This window comes from Anomaloglossus baeobatrachus, chromosome 5 (genome assembly GCF_048569485.1).
Source record: "Anomaloglossus baeobatrachus isolate aAnoBae1 chromosome 5, aAnoBae1.hap1, whole genome shotgun sequence".
Taxonomy (NCBI): Eukaryota; Metazoa; Chordata; class Amphibia; order Anura; family Aromobatidae; genus Anomaloglossus; species Anomaloglossus baeobatrachus.
In genome coordinates, this window is record NC_134357.1 from 421,333,513 (window position 1) to 421,353,272 (window position 19,760).

Consider the following 19,760-nt stretch of genomic DNA (forward strand, 5'->3'; position numbering starts at 1 on the left):
GATGCGCCGATAAACGATCACAAAAGTGTCGTAAATCGGTGATCTGTGTAGTGTCGGACATTTCCATAATGTCGCACCAATAGGAGATACGATGTTGTTCCTCGTTCCTGCGGCAGCACACATCGCTGTGTGTGAAGCCGCAAGAACGAGGAACATCTCCTACCTGCCTCCACCGTCAATGCGTAAGGAAGGAGGTGGGCGGGATGTTTACGTCCCGCTCATCTCCGCCCCTCCGCTTCTATTGGCCGCCTGCCGTGTGACGTCGCGGTGACGCCGCACGACCCGCCCCCTTAGGAAGGAGGCTGGTCGCCATCCAGAGCGACGTCGCAGGGCAGGTAAGTGCGTGTGAAGCTACCGTAGTGATAATGTTCGCTACGGCAGCTATCACAAGATATCGCATGTGCGACGTGGGTGGGTACTATCGCGGTCGGCATCGCTATCATTGGCTAGCGATGTCGCAGCGTGCAAAGTACCCCTAAGATATGAAATTTTGGACCCTATTTAACTTTTTTTCTGGTGATGCTGACTGACATTATAGCATTGCCTACCAGCTTATCAAACAGTGACAGAAAAAAGGTCAAACCCTTAAAGAGTTCCATGTTGTAGACTCCTTTTGCATCACTCAATGGAAAGGCTATGTGAGGGGAACAACCAAGACAGCGTCCTTAGAAGTGAGCAGAACATAATGTGCACCCTCACTAACATTCCGATTTTCTTGACTGAACACATTCATCCTTGACTTCTGGTTTCACACACTTGGAGAAGTGTAACTTGCGGTCAACAATGATTGACTCAAGGGTGTCGCAGCAGGCGGCATTTATCTGCGAGCGGGCAGCATTGATGGGTGGGCAGGCTCACAGGACAGGGTGTCTCGGTGGCTGGTGCATTGAACTGACTGCCGACTCCATTAAATCGCCTGCGGTTGACGCGATGAACTTCAAGAAAATAGCAGCGGAGGTGGCGTGAGCGCAGATTGACATGATGGATTCCAAAAAAAATAGCCGCGGAGTCATATCTGCGCATGCGCCGCCTCCGCAGCCATTTTCTTGTAGTCCATCTTGTCAACTGCTGGCAATACAATGGATCAGGCAGTCAGCTCAATGCACCTGCCGCTGAGACACCCCATCCTGTAACACCTCCAAAGCCCGCCTGCCCGCAGATAAATGGCATCCGCCATGACACCCCTGAGCACGTACTGTGACCCTGCCTCCTATGACCCTGCTCCACCATTGTCGCCCCAGTAAGCCATATCCAGAGGATTCAATGGTGTCTGCCTCTACATCCCAAGCCCGCAGTATCACTGACCCTCCTGAGCCGCAACACCACCTTCTCTGAGCTCGCAGCATTGTCTACCCTGTCTCCTGTGACCTTCCTGAGCCGCTCCACCACTGCCACTTCCCCCTTGTGAGCAATAGGATTAAGATGCACTAGGATTATAAGACAGACCCTCATATTAAAATTAAAAATAATTTTCCTCCTCTAAATTTGGGGTGCGTCTTATTATCTGGCGCATCTTATAAAACGAAAAATATGATACTTTGTCTTTGGTATGCTTTGTAGTTTTGTCGGTCTAGAATAAACTTGTACAAAATCAAGAATGACCACTAATTTCCAATATATATTGATGACATGATAAAAGACATCATTTTGGAAGTGTTTTGGTTCTACACATGCAGGCACATACCTGTCTCCCCCCAGATGGGAAGATAGTCGTCTTGCTGGATGTCCAGCATGATTTCTAGACCATTTCCAGTCCCTCCTTTTACAGTGGTCAGCAAAGGACGACCGTCGTGTCCAGAATTAAACATGTAACATTTACCATATCTTGTGAACACCTAGAAAAAAGAAGCACAGAAGGTGTATTAATAATTAATGAAAAAACAATATTTAATCTATCACCCTCATAAAAGATTGAGCATCCGAGACGTGTAGCCTGCTGTATGATAGACTGCCCTCTACTTCTCCCACTGTGAGCCTGATCTAGATTTCATCTCATTCAATATATTGCTAACATGTTGCACATTGCCGAAGTCTCCCAACGGAGCTTACAGTCTAATGTTCTTGCCCAGCCATATTTTATAATAAGCCAATTAGTCTACAAATAGCTTTGCAAGGTTAATGATAATTACCATCTACAGTAAATGTTTGGGAAGACACAAACAAGTTGCGCAATATTCGTCCTCGTTGCTGAATTCCACACAAATGTTGAAACAAATCTCTAAACCTCAGATTTCGATTGCTGTTAGTTTAAGTGTAGTAGGTGAAGGCACAAACTTTTTTGACCTAAGGACCATATTGTTAGATTATACCCACTGACTTCTTTCAGCCTGGGGCTACACACAGACGTTTCTGTATAGCCCCAGACTTCTTTAGCTTGGGGCTACACACAGAATTTCCAATTCTAATATAGAGTGACAGATGCAATCCAGAGAAGTGAACTGAAAGCTACACAACTCACAGTGTTTCACTAGACTGCATATGACTCTCATTAGTTAAAATCTTGCTGTGGGCATAATCAGCCTTCGAGAAAGACAGATCTGTTTTAACTACCAATACCGAATTAATTGGATTAAAGTCCAATTTGTGTCTAATGTTATGAAATTCACATATCCTAATGATTCCGAACAATTTGCAATTCAATTTGTGCAAATCACCAATCACTATTACACATTGACAAAGACTGCATTGGCCACAGGTTTCCCCATAATGCTTTACAAATACCACATCACATGGTATAGTGCAACCAATCAGGATGTACTATTATAGCCTGTATAAAAGCTGATGCAGGGAATGCAGCAGCCATTTAGGGTAATTTGAGATACTAAGAGGACTTGAGAACTACAGTTTTGTGAAGAGAAAGCCCTAAATAGTGATGAGTGAATAGTAGCTAATCGGGTTCGAATTATTTCTAACGAATCCCAAAGTACTATTCCAATATTTGTCACAAATAACTAACATAATGCAAATCAATGCAAAACCTGAGCATTTTTTTTAAAGATTTCCCTGAAAAATCCTTGGGTTCCCCATTGACTTGCATTAGTTTTGTTATTCATGACAAATATCGAAATAGTACTTTGGGATTTGTTACGAATAATCCGAACTCGAATAGTTACTATTCGCCCATCACTAGACCTAAAACATTGGATGACCACTCTTGACTGTGATATGTTGTACAACTACACCACTGAAGAATCAGTGTAGTAGTCTGCAAATAAAACCAAGATTCAATTGATAGAGGGAGAGAGATAGGAGAGGTATCAGCAACACTGCCAGACTCCTTGTGATTAATCAGTAATATGGTGTAGCTGCTATCTGTTGTTATATTTAAATTACAATTACACATTTGTCTTCATTTTTAATGCACTAGAAAGCAGCAGTATATCAGCACAATATTTTTTTTACAGAAAGAAAATCTAAAATCAGTGTCAATCAGAGATGATGTGTTTGCTTGTCACAAGTGACTATACAAAGTTTTTCCTGCTCTATGGAATCTTTTTAGTGAAAGGAGAATAATTGATTTTTAAATATACAAATTTTTTTTCCCCAAAATCTAAAAATTGAAGTGCAACTGCCTTCCTCATAAAGTGTAGGTGTCACAAACAATGGTTTTTGTACATGTATACATGCCAAACCAAAACACTGCCCTGTTGCAGGTGCTGGCTTTTTGGACATATGCTTACCTAGCAATTATTTTTATATCCTTTTGGGAAGGTGGTTGAATTTTGTTAAAAAATAGTTAGACATTTAACTGTGCATGTCTGTTTTTTCACATCTGGTTTACTAGTCCAATGACAACCATACATGTCACAGTGGCATGCTACCACACTTTGCTTTTTGTACATGTACCTTCCTACCAAGAGTTTCTTGCTATGTTATTTATGACAAGCTTTGAATAATTTATAAGATTGTCAAAATGTAATTGTAATGTTGTACAAAATGCGTGATAAAAGAAATAACTGCAATTGTTGGGGTAGTGCAAAAGAGAACAAAACATACAATGGCTGAGAACCTGGGAGCCACTAGCAGCAGCAACAACACACACCGCAATTGGCACCAGCCATCCAGGCTACCAAACTCAGATTACAATTAGCCTCCTTGGCCTCTGGCAAGTGTTTTTCTGGAACAGAAACAAAGGGCGTAATAGAATATATGGAACATTGCTCATCTTAGTCAAAGCAGGATGATGTTACCTCTGACAGAGACACCATCAGATAGTGTTCTGCACAGAATGGTCTGCATGATCACAAAATACTAAGAGGGATAATTTTTGGACCATTTTTCAATTTAAAAAACATGAGAATTTTGTAAGTGTGATGTGTTAATAACTTGCCTGTTAGTTTCTACCAGGTATCTGTTTCTGTAGTGAGGTCACTCTGACATTACTCAGGATGTATTTGTGGTAAACAGCTTAAAAAAGGTTTTAGGAGACCTCAAAATTTTACATATGTCTTTTCAAGGCAACTGGAGGCTTTGCAGTACTGCGAGCCATAGTGAATCGATTTGCTACAAGCTTAAATATAGATTAGCAATATTTTTGCATTGACTGTAGCTATTGGGTTTACTGAAAAATATATACTGTAAATAGCTACAGTATATGGATATGCAGCTAATATTGCAGCCATTAACAATAAAACTGCTTTAACTCTTTACTCACATCCGCTCTATATTTACAGCTCAAGTCAGTAGCTGGTGTATGGAGCAGGTTCACAGGGTGAGTTTACGCCATACTTAGCAGGCTATATGTTACAGCCACGACCTACCTGAACTCAGACAGAAGCATTAACACCGGGCTGGCATGGGGGTGTGTCATACTACCCATCATCTGTCCTGTGACATGTTCACATGGTGCCTCTAAATGGCTATGACAGCCAGGTGTCTGTTGAAGACTTCTGTGTCTGTCATTTTTGGGCCCCTTTGAAACCCTGCCAATGGCCAGGCTTCAAAGGAGACTGTGATTTTCACTATATACAGCCATTGGGCGGCACGGTGGCTCAGTGGTTAGCACTGCAGCCTTGCAGCGCTGGGGTCCTGGGTTCAAATCCCACCAAGGACACCATCTGCAAGGAGTTTGTATGTTCTCCCCGTGTTTGCGTGGGTTTCCTCCGGGTACTCCGGTTTCCTCCCACACTCCAAAGACATACAGATAGGGACTCTAGATTGTGAGCCCCAATGGGGACAGTGTTGCAAATGTATGTAAAGCGCTGTGGAATTAATAGCGCTATATAAATGAATAAAATTATTATTATTATTATATAGTGTTCTTACTGTATGTAGTACAAGCGATCAGGCGATCGCAGGTTCAAGCCCCATAAGGGGACTAATAAATGCAGTGAAAAGTAAAAAAATATTTTTAATACATATGAAAAAAAAATAAAATTTCAAATCACACTCAATTTCTCTCATTAAAAATAAAAATTAAAGATACAAAAATACACATATGTGGCATCTCCAAGTCTAGAAAAGTCTGATCTATCAAAAAATAAAAAAATTACTCTGATCGGTAAACACCGTAAACAGAAATATAAACAAACACCAACATTTATTTTTTTTTGGTTGCAGCAATACTGCAAAAAATGCTATAAGAAAACATCAAAATGTTATATTCATAGTAAAATGCTATAATTAAAAGCAATATCTCGCCAACAATAAATAAGCTCTCAGCTCCATGGACTGACAAATGAACACATTACAGGTCTTGGAAAATGGAGACAAGTTTCAGGAAAAAAAAAAATCACTGGACAAGTTTTGGTATCACCGTATTGTACTGATGATTTGAATCATGTTCCCAAGTCATTTTTACTACTCAATGTAAAAGCTACTCAGTGCATTCGACAATAGAGTCATTTTTGGTAGTGAAAATTTTTTTTTCTAGGATTAGCTATAACCGAAGGTGAGATCTTGTGATAACCCATTAAAGAGAATGTGCGATTATAAAATGACCTATTAGTTAAATCAGTTGTGTCAAATGTATTTTTAAAAAATATCAGGATTTTTTTGCTTATATTCTGTACTAAGTTAGAAATCTTGCGATTTTCATAATGTGGCTCTTTTATAGTCCCTGTTCTTTCAGGAAATCCATATTAGCAGCAATATACTTGTACAAAAGCATCTAATGAGCATGTGCAAAGGACATTATGAGGGGAGGAAGCGCAGGGTCAGTTGTGACATCACAAATTGTTTATTGTGGATCATCTGTTATCAACTGTATATAGATAAGTTATCTGTCGTTGTGATCCTGTCTCTTATGATAATGAGACTACTGAAAATACTTCCTGAAAGGGCAGAAAATACAAGTCTAAAATAGCCAGTGTGACAAGATTACTAATTTTGTTATACAATACAAAGTGTAATGTGAAAACAAATAATTGCAATTGCTTAAAAAAGTACATGTAACATAAACACTGGATTTAAAGAATAGAGTATTTTATGATGAAAGGACACTCTGGAGCAAAGTTGTAAAATAGGGTGTAGGGCAGTGCTGTCCTTGATAATGAACTAGCAGCTTGGTCACTCTACTGGCGTCCAGGTTGGTTCTGGGAGGTGCTGGTTACTCAGCTGTTCCATCTTCCAGGTAATTGCTCAGGGTTCTTTACTGAACATGCTCCCCCAGAACTCTCACAGTTGTATTCTCTGGCTCTGCTGTGTTGCTGTAGCTTGTGTGTCTGCTGTAGTCTGATCTTGGTATTCTGACCCCGGACTGTTATTGGACTTCCCTCTGCCCGCTCCCTATTCCTGTCTTTGACCCCGGACCATTATTTCACTACATCTTTGCTTGTTCCCTTTTACTACTACGTGCTCTTCTGGTATTGTGACCCTCGTCTTGTGACCTGACTACATCTCTGTTTACCCATTATGATTATACGTGACCTCCTGCTACCAGATCCCGGCTCTCCTTACTACCTTTCCGTTCATGCGACCCCGTAAGGTAGTGACAAGTGTTACAGACAGAAGATGTGTTGTTCACTCTGTGCTGCTGCTGAAGACTTTCCAAAGGAAGATCCAGGACGCACCAGGTGATAAGTGCTTTTTATTCAAGGCATTTCGAGCTTTTTTTCAGGAAAGGAAGTACATTACAGTGGAATAGGAACCCCTTACATCCACTGGTGTGTCCTGGATCTTCCTTTGAAAAGTCTTCAGCAGCAGCACGGAGTGAACATGTCTTCTGTTCTTTTTCTCCAGTATTTTATGATGACACATTCCCCTTAAATTGCATCTGTTGTAGGAAAAACTAAGTGTAGCTGCAAAATAATAGGACATTGTAGCCTTGTCTCGATACCTTATTTTATTATTGGCAGCGCTGGTCAAGGTCACATATAAGAAACGAGTTTCACACTGTCCTATTATTCAGCAGTGGTCTTGGAAGCTACAGATGTCACCTTGTAGCTGCCGGCATTACATGTATTTGAGATGAAATGGGAACAGGTACATTGTGCACTTGGCCCTTTCTGTGGAGGGTCACGGATTTGTGTGTTTTTATATAACCCAGTTTTCAGTTAATTATGGACCCTAAGGAGATAAAGGTGACAATGACAAGCAATGCAAGAAATAATGTGGTCAATATTAAAAATACTGTTCATGTCCACATTTCTATGATGGGATCCATCCCAATGGTGAACGATAGTATCTACAGCTGCCAATATGTAGTTGCAATGATTAAACTGCTGGACAGGAATCACCCCCACTGATGAGGAAAGTGACTTGCTCATTTCGAGGTGTGAATTAGTATCATATACTGTATATAGAATGATGATTATACTTCCTACATTGTAAAAGGCTATGTACGAAGCAAACGAATGATCTCATCATATCCAGCGCGCCGTCTCCATCTGTAATCAGATTCTGGCCCTTTAACGTTTCAATTTCCCCATAGAGGGATTTTTTTTTAATTTTCTACTCCATTCTCCGCTACTCAACAGCAGAAAATATATGATTGCTTTTTATTACCAGGGACATTTTATACAAAACACACAGAGCGCCATAAGGAAACTCCTTTGGGTCCCGTTTCACCTCATCTCCCTCACCTCTGTGATAAGGTTTTCCTCCTAAATTACTCCGACACCGGGCTGATTTATAGGATAAGACATCCAGTATCGTCTCAGCTTTTTTTTTATTGCAGCAGAGAACGGAGACATGGATTCAACAATAAAATGTTAAGAGAAATTTCTGACACAGAATGAGGACATATTTGTGGAGGGGAGAACAATAAACCTGGGAATTAATCAGTAGTGACGCCTTCACTCTTTATCTGATGCCTAACAAAAAGTTCAATTCACCGGGCGCTGTGATAAGATTTATCGATGCCAAAGTCAGTGAGCATCTTCAAAGTGAAAATGTCGGAAAATATGGCCAGTGTATTGTGAGGCCGGGTGGTAACCGAGGGCGAAGGACATAGTCCAGCATCCAACGCTACAGAAAAGGGTTTGTAATGTATGGTGAGGCCAGTGGTGTGGTTCAGGTACTTGGGGGCCCAGGTTCTTCTGGGCTGTCAGCCTGCTGCTGGGCCGGGGAACATACTGCAGATTTATGTCCATAGGGAATAAGCACATACTCATGGCTTCTGTAATACACTTGAACTTTACTGAACACAGTTTCATCATACCAAACTTAGTCTCTAAAGGAGAAGCACGATAACTTCATGGGCATTGTTACGCTACTTGACACGGCTCCTCCCAACACAGCTGCACACAAAGTCCCACCGGCTACCATGGATTTTGAGTGTTCCTTCACTTTACTTCGCTACTCTTCTTCAGGCTCTCTTACACCAGGTTTCATCAGGAATAGCCCCCTGTAGTGATGGTGGCTGTCTGAAGACTAAGGCCCTTTACAATACCGCACTTCACTCTTTAACCTACTTGCCACTGGGGTGCTGTCCTGGTGTGATCTCCCTACTAATAAGGTATCGCTCTAACATCTGCTTCAGATCACCCACTTCTGGTGTCCTCCTGCTCGATCTTCTGCCTGTTTCTCTCTATCGCCACACCACTCAGCTGCTTCTTGCTTTACTCCATCTCTTACACTAACTACTCTCCAGGAGCCCTCTCAACCTCTATCCCATGGGTCGGGCTTCTAGCACTAATACACCCAGTTCTACCCCTTGTGTGAGACTTCCCCCTACCGGACAGGGAGACCTATGCCACCTTGTGGCAAATCTCACATAAATTCTCACAGCAATACTATACAATAAATATACAGGTGCAATATGATGTCTGATGTTTTCAGGGGAGTACTGATTGCAAGTCACCCTCTTACACCAAGATGCATGATGATAAGTGATGCATCGCACTAGGGATGACAATCACAATCACACTGCAAGTCATAAGCAGTAGCTTTAATAGTAGTAGTAGTAGTTCAGGGTAGTTCAGAACTGCTATTTTTAGGCTGACAAAGGGTAAATAGCCATTGGCCTTCTCAGCCTGAGAATGCTAGCTGCCAGTTGTCTGCACCGGTTATCAAAAATTGGAGGGGACCCCATGTTATTTTTTTTTTCTTTATTCCCTATCCACATTTGTTTGCATGGCAATTGTCCTTCTCTTACCCCTCATTTTGTTTCCTTTTTCTAGTCCCCTAGCCCTCACTATGACCATTTAACAGCCATTTTACAGCACCAAAGTTCAGGTCCCCATTGACTTATATCGGTTTGGGGTCACGTCCGGGACCCGAACCTTTTAACTAAAGCCCTACCGAACCCGGCTAACCCAAACTTTCACTGGTCCACTAATCCCTAGTCATGCAAAAGCTCTAACAGTTAACACAGTTATCTGCTGTCTAACATAGTTTCTCAAGCATAAGCCTGCAGCTGTTGGAAACTCCAACAGGCTGTACGGTAGTAATTTAAATTGTTGGAATAGTATATGAGTATTAAAATTTAACAGGCCACAAATATTTAATACTTAGCTCATATAAAGAACACCTTCTATATGCTTGCTCAGGACCCCTCTGAATGTGTCAAAACAGGGATCCTCTCTATGAGAATGGTTGAACTTCTGTCAGACTCTTTTTTAACATGTGAGTGATCACCATGAGAAGCACCTCTCTTGCGGGAGCGGTGTGACTGGCCACTGCTTCCCTACATTTTTAAAGAGAACACAACCACTTTACCATATTTACAGCTCATTTATTAACACATGTAATGCTGTGAAAGTGTTTAGCAGCATTTCAACAACTTCACACTTCTGGTTGAGTTTCATGTTAGTCAATGGTGATGGGAGGCGAAGTTGCAGAACGCAGCAGGAGACAACTGACATCTCATTAACTAAGTTGAGTATGGAGGAACTTTTCTGTATCCTCGTGCTCAATTATCATTCAGTCTGTGCTTGGTTGGACGTTATTGTGCTATACCATTATAAATGAGACGCTTTCTACATGTTTGTAAATGCTGAAATACAGTACAATTACTTTTAAAGAATGGATATGTAGATAGCTAGAGTTTGACATCAATTCCGATTATTATTACTCAGTCTGACATCTCTTGCTGGCAGGATTAGTCAGAAGCATATAAATAAGTCTTTGCATTAGCCAAGATCTCCACAAAGGAGAGCAGTAAAAGAAATATAACTTTTTATTATAGAATATAAATAGGATACAAATGCAAATTATTTATACATGATCATAATCTGTAAGTTATAACTATGAAGATAAAAACAAAAATAAGACAACACTGTGCTGTTTTCTATTGCCAGGAACCCACTTCTATGGTGTGACGAACTATCACTAGGTCTCACCAGATGCAACTAGTGATGGGGAAGTTAAACAAACTAGAGGTCAGGAGCCAAGGAGGTCACGTAAGGTACACTGGGGGGAAACGGAGCCGAGATTAGGGTACAAGCCGTAAGTGAGAAGCCAGGAAGTCACGTAAGGTACACTGGGGAAAAGCAGAGCCGAAGTCAGGGTACAAGCTGGAGGTCAGGATCCAGGTAACAAAGTCAGAGTCAGGACATGGGAGGAGAGGGGTAACAACAGGTCCAGGGTACGAGGACAAGATCAAAGCACAAATGGAAGCCAGAGCATTCTGAGTGAGGGTTGCTCCCTTATGGTGCAGAGCAATAACCCGGATCAAGGTGCCTGAAAACAGGCTTCCCCCAATACCAGCACAAGAACCGAGAACAGGAAACTACCCATCCACCGACGCAAAATAGAAAAACCAAACACCGGCTCTGCTGGAGAGCAGAGCACCACAAATCAGAACCATGACATATGGGCATATATTTGTGTTTTTGGGTTGTGCCACTATCACCAAGTGTGAACAAAACCTGATAATACAAGACCAATGCCACAAAACACCGACCTACACTGTGAATATTGTATTGGATAATGAGGGTGAATAAAGTTGGCAGAAAGATTCTAAAAAAACACTATTCATTTATCAAAGTAGGCGGCAGAAGAAATGAGAAAAACGCACAGTATATATATATGAAATTCTGGAGACGTTCAGGGCCAGATAAATTCCAAACATAATTTCTAGGGACAATATTAACCACTATTACTAGCACTGTAATGTAGAAGTGTACTCTACAACTGAATCATTTCTTTTATCTGACAAGCTAGAAGAATATCTGCCTGGCATCTATCACATTTTTGATGCTTTCATCACAGCACACAACACCGACAGTTCAGCGCCAAACTATTAAATATTAATGTCAGTAAACTTTATATTAAAAAAGAAAAATTCTTGAATAAATAATGGATTTGAGAAACAGAATAAAAACAATGTAGCTATATCAAGAATGTCCGAGTCATAGAGTCACTCTGTATAACTCTTATGGGACTTGGGGATTATGTGGTGCCAATGTTGTAAACTGGAGGGTTTTCCACAGCCCCCAGAAATGTAGTATACAATTCAATGGCATCTTGCAACATGAGGGCTGATGCTTTATATGCCATAATGTAATCTATTTTCTGATTTACATCTCCTTCCCTAACTACACTATCTAATAGCTTTATTTTTACAACTTCCTTCCTTTTTTAATGAGGCTTGGTTTGAGAATAGCAGTCACTGCCACAACCTGTATCGTCATCAGTGACGTTCATTTCATGGGCTAGGGTAGGCCCTGCTCTTCTGAACATGTGTCACTTGTCATTTAGGACGGATGCTTAATAGATTCTTGTGACACACAGTGACAGTGCACTCTGTGCCAGCACTGATTAGAAGTAATGAGCAGACAGAAGAGTGCACTGTCAGTGTGCATTGTAAGAATACATGGTGTACAGACATCAGCACCATCCTTGCAGGTGATGTCACATTAAATAAGACTCTTTAAGTAAGAGCTCCTTATTCAAGCATTATTTTTTCATGTTTTTCATTTTTAGTCCTGTAATGATAATCACAGGGTAATAAAACCACTAGTTTAAGTAAACAATAGCACACACAGATAAGAGAGGCATAGTTGCTCTTTCTTATTTACTCCATACATCATGCTGTCCTCATCTTACATAGCAAAAACCTGCTGACAGATTCCCTTTAAGGAATATTCACAATTGATACTGATCAGAATAAGGGGCCTAGGATTCATTTTAGCAGTGGGATTCCAGGCACTCTCCAAGCGGTCAGTATATTGATGATCTCTACTGTATGTTAGTATATGTCTTCCTCTTGCATTCCCCCGAACTCTATTAATCTTTGCCAGTGAAACTTTGTAGGAATATTATTGAACTAAAATCCTATAAATCTGTAGAACACCAGTATTAATAACCCATGTCTTGCACATTTCACTTTGCTTCTATTCATATGGGATGATATGAGAAAATAATGTTCTGGAGACTAAAGTGATAATATAAAGTAAGGAAAGAGCCAAAACAATGGTGATAGAAAAGCCTGCGTCTAATGAAGAGTGGCGGATTTCTGCATCACAGTGCGGCACTTTGCAGTCACGCTTTCACATATCTTTTTAATATCCTCTTACTTAAGGGCTCACGATTAAATAGCTTTAAATTTGACAAGCACATTTATAGTCATGTTAGCTATAGAGGAATTCAGTCTGCGGATGGCTAAGGAGCCCTGAAATTTGTATTAATAAGTGAAGAAATGATAGCGCCGGTAATGCAGATATTTCAATTGTATTTCTTAGTATTATAAAATTATTATCACTGTAGCTATGGCTGTATGCAGAGGGAGGATCAGTCTAGTGGAAATGATAGTCTGCCCCCCAACAATCCAACAATCCCTCATTAGCTGTTCATTCTCTGATGATAAATGGACATCAATGGAACTTTTAAAATATGTAAAAAAAACCCCCAAAAATACAGATACAATAAATCCGACCAACCAATATAATGCACAAAGGGAAAATACAATGCACAACCAAACAAAGAGTACAGGATAGACCTAATACAACCCATCACAATGATAACATTCTGGAAAAGTTACTATTCATTTCATGTACACGTAGGGGTACTTTGCACGCTGCGACATCGCTAGCCGATGATAGCGATGCCGATTGAGATAGCACCCGCCCCCGTCGCACATGCGATATCTTGTGATAGCTGCCATAGCGAACATTATCGCTATGGCAGCTTCACAGGCAATTACCTGGTCAGCGAGGTCGCTGTGACTGCTGAAGAATCCCTCCTTCAAGGAGGTGGTGCGTTCAACGTCACAGCGACGTCACCGCAATGTCACTAATCGGCCGGCCAATAGAAGCGGAGGGGCAGAAATGAGCGGGATGTAAACATCCCGCCCACCTCCTTCCTTCCGCATTGCCAGTGGACGGCGGGCGCAGGTAAGGAGATGTTTGTCGCTCCTGCGGCTTCACACACAGCGATGTGTGGAGCTGCAGGAACGACAAACAACATCGTACCTGCAGACGCACCGGCATTATGAAAATGAACGACGTGACACAGATCACCGATTTTTGACTGTTTCACGCTCGTTCATCTTCTCTCCTAGGCTTTACACGTTGCGACGTCGTTACCGGCGCCGGATGTACGTCACTTTCGATTTGACCCCGACGATATCGCAGTAGCGATGTTGCAACGTGCAAAGTACCCCTTAATCCCTTAAAGGGAACTTTTCACCAGATTTGGCCCCTATAAACTACGGCCACCACCACTGAGCATTTTTATACAGCATTCTAGAATACTGTATATAAGAGCCCAGGCTGCACTGTATAACATAAAAAACACTTTTATAATACTCACCTAGGGGGGCGGTCTGGTCCAATGGGTGTCGCTGCTTTCCGGTCTGGGGCCTCCTCTCTCTGGTCCGGCACCTCCTCTCTGCTGCGATCTTCGTCCTTCTTCCCAGTCCAGTGTAGATGACACGTCTACATCATCCGCACAAGCCGACATTGCAGTCCTGCGCAGCCGCAATTTGATCTGCCCTGCTGATGGCAGATCAAAGTACTGAAATGCGCAGGCGCAAGGAAAAATGAAAGACGGTGACCGCCCGCACATACGCACTACAATACTTTAATATGCCCTGAGCAGGACCTCAATGCCAGCTAGTGTGCATGACTTAGGACGCATCATGCACACAGGCCTCAGAAGAAAGAGGACGGTGATCGCTGCAGAGAGGAGGCGCTGGATCAGACAGAGGAGACACCAGACTTAGATGAGTATTATAAAAGTGTTTTTTACATTCTACAGCACGTCCTGGGCTCTTATATACAGTATTCTGGAATGCTGCATATAAGAACTCAGTGGTGGTGGCCACAGTTTTTAGACGCCAAATCTGGTGAAAGGCTCCCTTTAATGCATTATGATGTACATATGACAAAAAAAGAAGAGAAAGACTTACAGTGTTATCAACGGACCATTCAACAATTTGAAGTTAGGAATTTATTTCTTCTGTTAAAAAGAAACCATGACCGAAACGTGTCGATTTTACTTTTTTTCCCCATGGTGTGTTTTTTCTATTCTTTTGTCTGATTGCTTGTCAATTTTTTACTGAAAAAATAGATATGAAATTTTTTCCTATTTTATTCAACTTCAAATCGTGGAATGGATTTTTATTATCGTTGGAAGTCATACTCTTCTTTTTTTGTCAATGCACATACCCCGCCAAGGATTTTTTTTATTCCATACAAACTAAGAGAACCTGGATACACAAGGTGGACATGGTGAGCTGATTTAAACGTTTCCTTTTTATCATGACTATGTATAGCTCATGGAATGCTGTGTCCGAATGTTTATACGGTACATGTGCATTATGGGATCGTTCAGGCATAGATGCGATTAACAGTAGACCTGGAAGTGATTGACAGCCGGGATCCTATTGTAATGGTCAGAATAAAAGTAACTTGTTGCTGGCTATTTAGCCCTACAATGCTGTGGTCAATTGCACCCCAAACATTTGGGACTCGATCATAGGGTTGCCGACTTGATTTGTTACTTTTTCTGGACAGCTTATCAAAAATCCATGGAAAAACAACATTTTTTACTGACACATTGGAAAACAATAATAAATCATTATGATTATAAGTGATCCAGGTCTACAGCACATACCTGTGATATAAAGATATCAGTTCCAAAGACATATAGACAGGGACTCTAGATTGTGAGCCCGAATGGGGACAGTGTTGTCAATGTATGTAAAGCACTATGGAATTAATAGCGCTATATAAATAAATATTATTATTATTATTATTATTAGCTGCCCTCATTCTAAACTGTAAAATAATGATAATTATAATCAATAGATTCTGGAAAGTCTCTATAGCTTCAAAACAATCATGGACACCTTAATATTTTTTCATGGCCGAGGCAAAAAAGTGGCCAATGTTTTGAGAATGTCCTGGAATTTCTACATGGTTGGCAACCCAGCTTGATCGGTCATTCATTCGATACCCTGCAATGTGATTCTGATGTGCTAAAGGAATTTCATGGCAAATCAAGGTCTATAAAGGCCCTAGGCTTCCAGAGGCACGAAATAACATGTAAGCTGAAATGGAGCCACTGAAAAATACCACCATAAAGTTACTTTTTACAAAATAATGGCTCTTGAAATGTGACAACAAAAGAAAATAAATTGCTTTGTCCCTAGAGTAAAAGGGGTTGTTCTGTTGTTGTTGTCTTCAACGTCAGATGAGTGGGGTTTGATTACTTTAACCACTGATGTGTCGATCTTTAGAATATCAGCAGAGGTGCAAGGAAAGTGCCTATTGCTTTACTTTTCCTTTATTACTGGCCTGTTGTAGTCAACCATATAGTTATCAATCCATCCATGTCTCATCTAGAAGAATGCTGAGTAAAGCTGTGTTTATAATGGTTGAACTCCCGCCAAATGGGCTTCCTCTCTCCATTATATGTCAGTTGCCAATAATAAAGGCAAGATTGAGTAACTATTAAATGAGATGCTCATAAAAAATCCCATAACAAAACATGCAAGAAAATAAGAAAATGCAAAGAAAAGGATCAAAGATAGAAGCTGGCATGCAAAGCAATGGAAAATCTGGACTGAATGATCCAATTGAAATAAGCAGTAAAATGGGTTATGGCAGGTTTCAGTCGATCAGGCTCTTGTCTGTCAATTCTCTTTACAAAGATGGATTAAGAGAGATAACCTTTAAATATTACCCAGGCATGCAAACGCAAACAGGGAGGGGAGAAGTAACGGGAGGGAGGGGGTATAGACAGCAGCAATTTCCTGGATGATTTGCTATCTGGCAGAGAATCTATAGCCATTATACTCTAATAATAAAGACCTGTGACTTCTACTGCAGGAATCGGGAATATAAAAGAAATTGAGCCATGAGGTCCTGCACCCCTAACAAGGCCAGGAGTTCCTGTGTCCCTAAAAGGTCAGGAGGTCCTATGCCCCTAAAAAGGCCAGAAGGTCCAATGTCCCTAAAAGGCCAGGAGGTCCTGTGTCCCTAAAAGGTCAGGAGATCCTGTGCCCCTAAACAGGCCAGAAGGTCCAATGTCCCTAAAAGGCAGGAGGTCCTGTGTCCCTAAAAGGTCAGGAGGTCCTGTGTCCCTAAAAGGTCAGGAGGTCCTGTGCCCCTAAAAAGGCCAGAAGGTCCAATGTCCCTAAAAAGGCCAGGAGGTCCTGTGTCCCTAAAAGGTCAGGAGGTCCTGTGCCCCTAAAAAGGCCAGAAGGTCCAATGTCCCTAAAAGGCCAGGAGGTCCTGTGTCCCTAAAAGGCCAGGAGGTCCTGTGCCCGTAAAAAGGCCAGAAGGTCCAATGTCCCTAAAAGGCCAGGAGGTCCAATGTCCCTAAAAGGCCAGGAGGTCCTGTGCCCCTAAAAAGGCCAGGAGGTCCTGTGTCCCTAAAAGGCCAGGAGGTCCTGTGTCCCTAAAAGGCCAGGAGGTCCTGTGCCCCTAAAAAGGCCAGTGATAAAAGATACCTAACTGGCTATACCAAATTAGCCTAGGCTCACTCATATAGGACCTGCATTAGTTAACTAAGTGGAAAGCAGCTGCAAAGAGCATGTTTTACTTGGGAGGACTTCCCATGTACCTACACTACACGACAATCCATTGGTTCTAATAGGTGATGTGTAGTGATGGGCAGACTCGGACTGTAAAAATACAGAACCATGTGGTTTCAAACGCACCCGAATGCTGGGCCCGGGCCCGAAGTTCTTAGGGAACTACGGTTAATGATCCAGGTCCGGCAACTCGGAAAATAAAAAAAAAATAAACGCAAAATAAAGAAAATAAGAATGAAACGAGAGCTTCATACTTACCAAGTCTCCAAGCATGGCTGTAACTGCTTCTGGGTTGCTCATTCTTTTTCCGATGCTGCTCATTATTGCTAGTCCATATGATTGGTTGCAGTCAGACACGACCCCAGCCTGTGTGACATCGTCTGACTGCAACCAACCACAGATCCTGTCCACGAGTCACTATCGGGGTTTAAAAAAAATTATTTAAAAAAAAATTGATGCAGGGTCCCTCCATATTATGATATGCAGCACAGATAAAGCATACAGCTACAGGGAGCAGCATTCAGATGTGCACTTATCTTGGCTGTGTATCAAAATAAGAGGAACAGCATGTGGCTTTTTTTTCTTTTTCAATTATTGAAATAAATAAACCAGCTTGCGGTGCCCTCCCATTTTTGATAACCAGCCATTGCACCAGGATGAGCAAGGTAAAGTGCCGGGACTGTCACATTTAATGGATGCAGCTGCAGGCTGCTATTTTTAGGCTTGGAGTGTCAAAAAACCATGGTTCTTCCCAGCCTGAGAATACCAGTACCCAGCTGTTGGCTTTTGTTTTTTTTAAATTATTTATTTATTTATTTATTTTTTTAAAAGCAGCATGCGGTTCCTGTTATTTTGATACACAGCCAAGATAAGCACATGGCTGGGGGCTGCAGCCTGTAGCAGTATGCTTTATCTGTGCTGGGTATCATAATATAGGGTGACCCTACGCCAATTTATTTTTACTCCAATCTACAGTGACCCGCAGACAAGGTCTGTGATTGCAAGCAGCCAGACACGCTGTCACAGAGGCTGGTGGCTCATTTGACTACAACCAATCACATACACCAGGACTACCGGTGGGCTGGGGAAGCAGTGAATATAGATGAGCAATAATGAGCGGCCCCAGAAGAAAAATGAGCAGTTATAGTTGCGCCAGAGACTCGTTATGTATGTAGTGTTTGCTCCAATTCCCATATCCCTTCTACTATTATTTTTACATGCCAGTTTCTGGTCCCAATTGACGTATATGGGGACCAGTGTCCGGCCAGATATCCGGGATCAATTCCTGGTTGGAACCTGATTTTTTCTTTTAATCAGATTAGATCCGCTCATCCTGGTTATCTGCGAGTCCGCCCATTACTAGTAATGTGTAATGCTTCATTTCACCTCCTGTGGTGCTGTATGGAAATATAACACTTGCTTCCAGAATTCCCAACTGATTGCACCAATTATTAGAGGTTCAAGCAGAGTAAAAAATGTATTAGTGGACCCAAGTTGGGAAGGAGGGAACAATTTATTATTAGTGGATTGATTTTTAGAGGTTCAAAGGGAGGGAACAATTTTTATTAGTGGATTGATTATTAGAGGTTCAAAGGGAGGGAACAATTTTTATTAGTGGATTGATTATTAGAGGTTCAAAGGGAGGGAACAATTTATTATTAGTGGACCGATTATTGGAAGTTCAAACGGAGGGAACAATTTATTAGTGGACCGATTTTGAAGTTCAAAGGGAGGGAACAATTTATTATTAGTGGATTGATTTTTAGAGGTTCAAAGGGAGGGGACAATTTTTATTAGTGGATTGATTTTTAGAGGTTCAAAGGGAGGGAACAATTTTTATTAGTGGATTGATTATTAGAGGTTCAAAGGGAGGGAATCATTTATTATTAGTGGACCTTCTTAACAAAAAGTCTAAAGTCAACCTACCCCTTTAATTTCAACTACTATACTGTAAGTGAGTTTGCATAGGCTGTATATACATCCCCCGAGATGGGAGGAAGTACGAGTTGGATGGATTGCTGCTGTCGGAGAATGTTACAGCATATGTGAAAGAGATAAATTAATCAGATCATTCTTTATTTCACTGATCAATAATTTTAATCAGAATTTGCTGTGGATTTTCTGCAGGGAGGGTGGTTTTGATAAAATGAGGTCACTCAGGCATCCATTTATATTTGGCTCAGAATATTATTAATCTATGTTTCGTTGCTTCTTAATGTATACCTGTTCAACTAATTTGCTGTACTTTTGCTTGGGGAAGACACTGTTATATTCATTTTAATGGCATGCTGATATGAGGTATATTAAAATTTCATGGAGAAGTCGGCTCATTTCAGTGTAGAAATATTTATATAAAACCCCCATCTTGGAGTTTGTCTCCTTAGACACTTTACTTAAC

The 19,760-nt window shown here is 41.3% G+C and overlaps 1 protein-coding gene across 2 annotated transcripts in view; it reads right to left on the reverse strand.

Annotated features, from left to right (window-relative positions):
- Positions 1–19,760, reverse strand: part of ASIC2 (acid sensing ion channel subunit 2) — a 1,244,893-nt gene that overhangs the window by 410,075 nt on the left and 815,058 nt on the right. For both annotated transcript variants that reach the window (XM_075350302.1, XM_075350301.1), the window contains exon 2: positions 1,685–1,835. In XM_075350302.1, the coding sequence (XP_075206417.1) occupies positions 1,685–1,835 (151 nt within the window). The remainder of the gene's footprint in view (positions 1–1,684; positions 1,836–19,760) is intronic.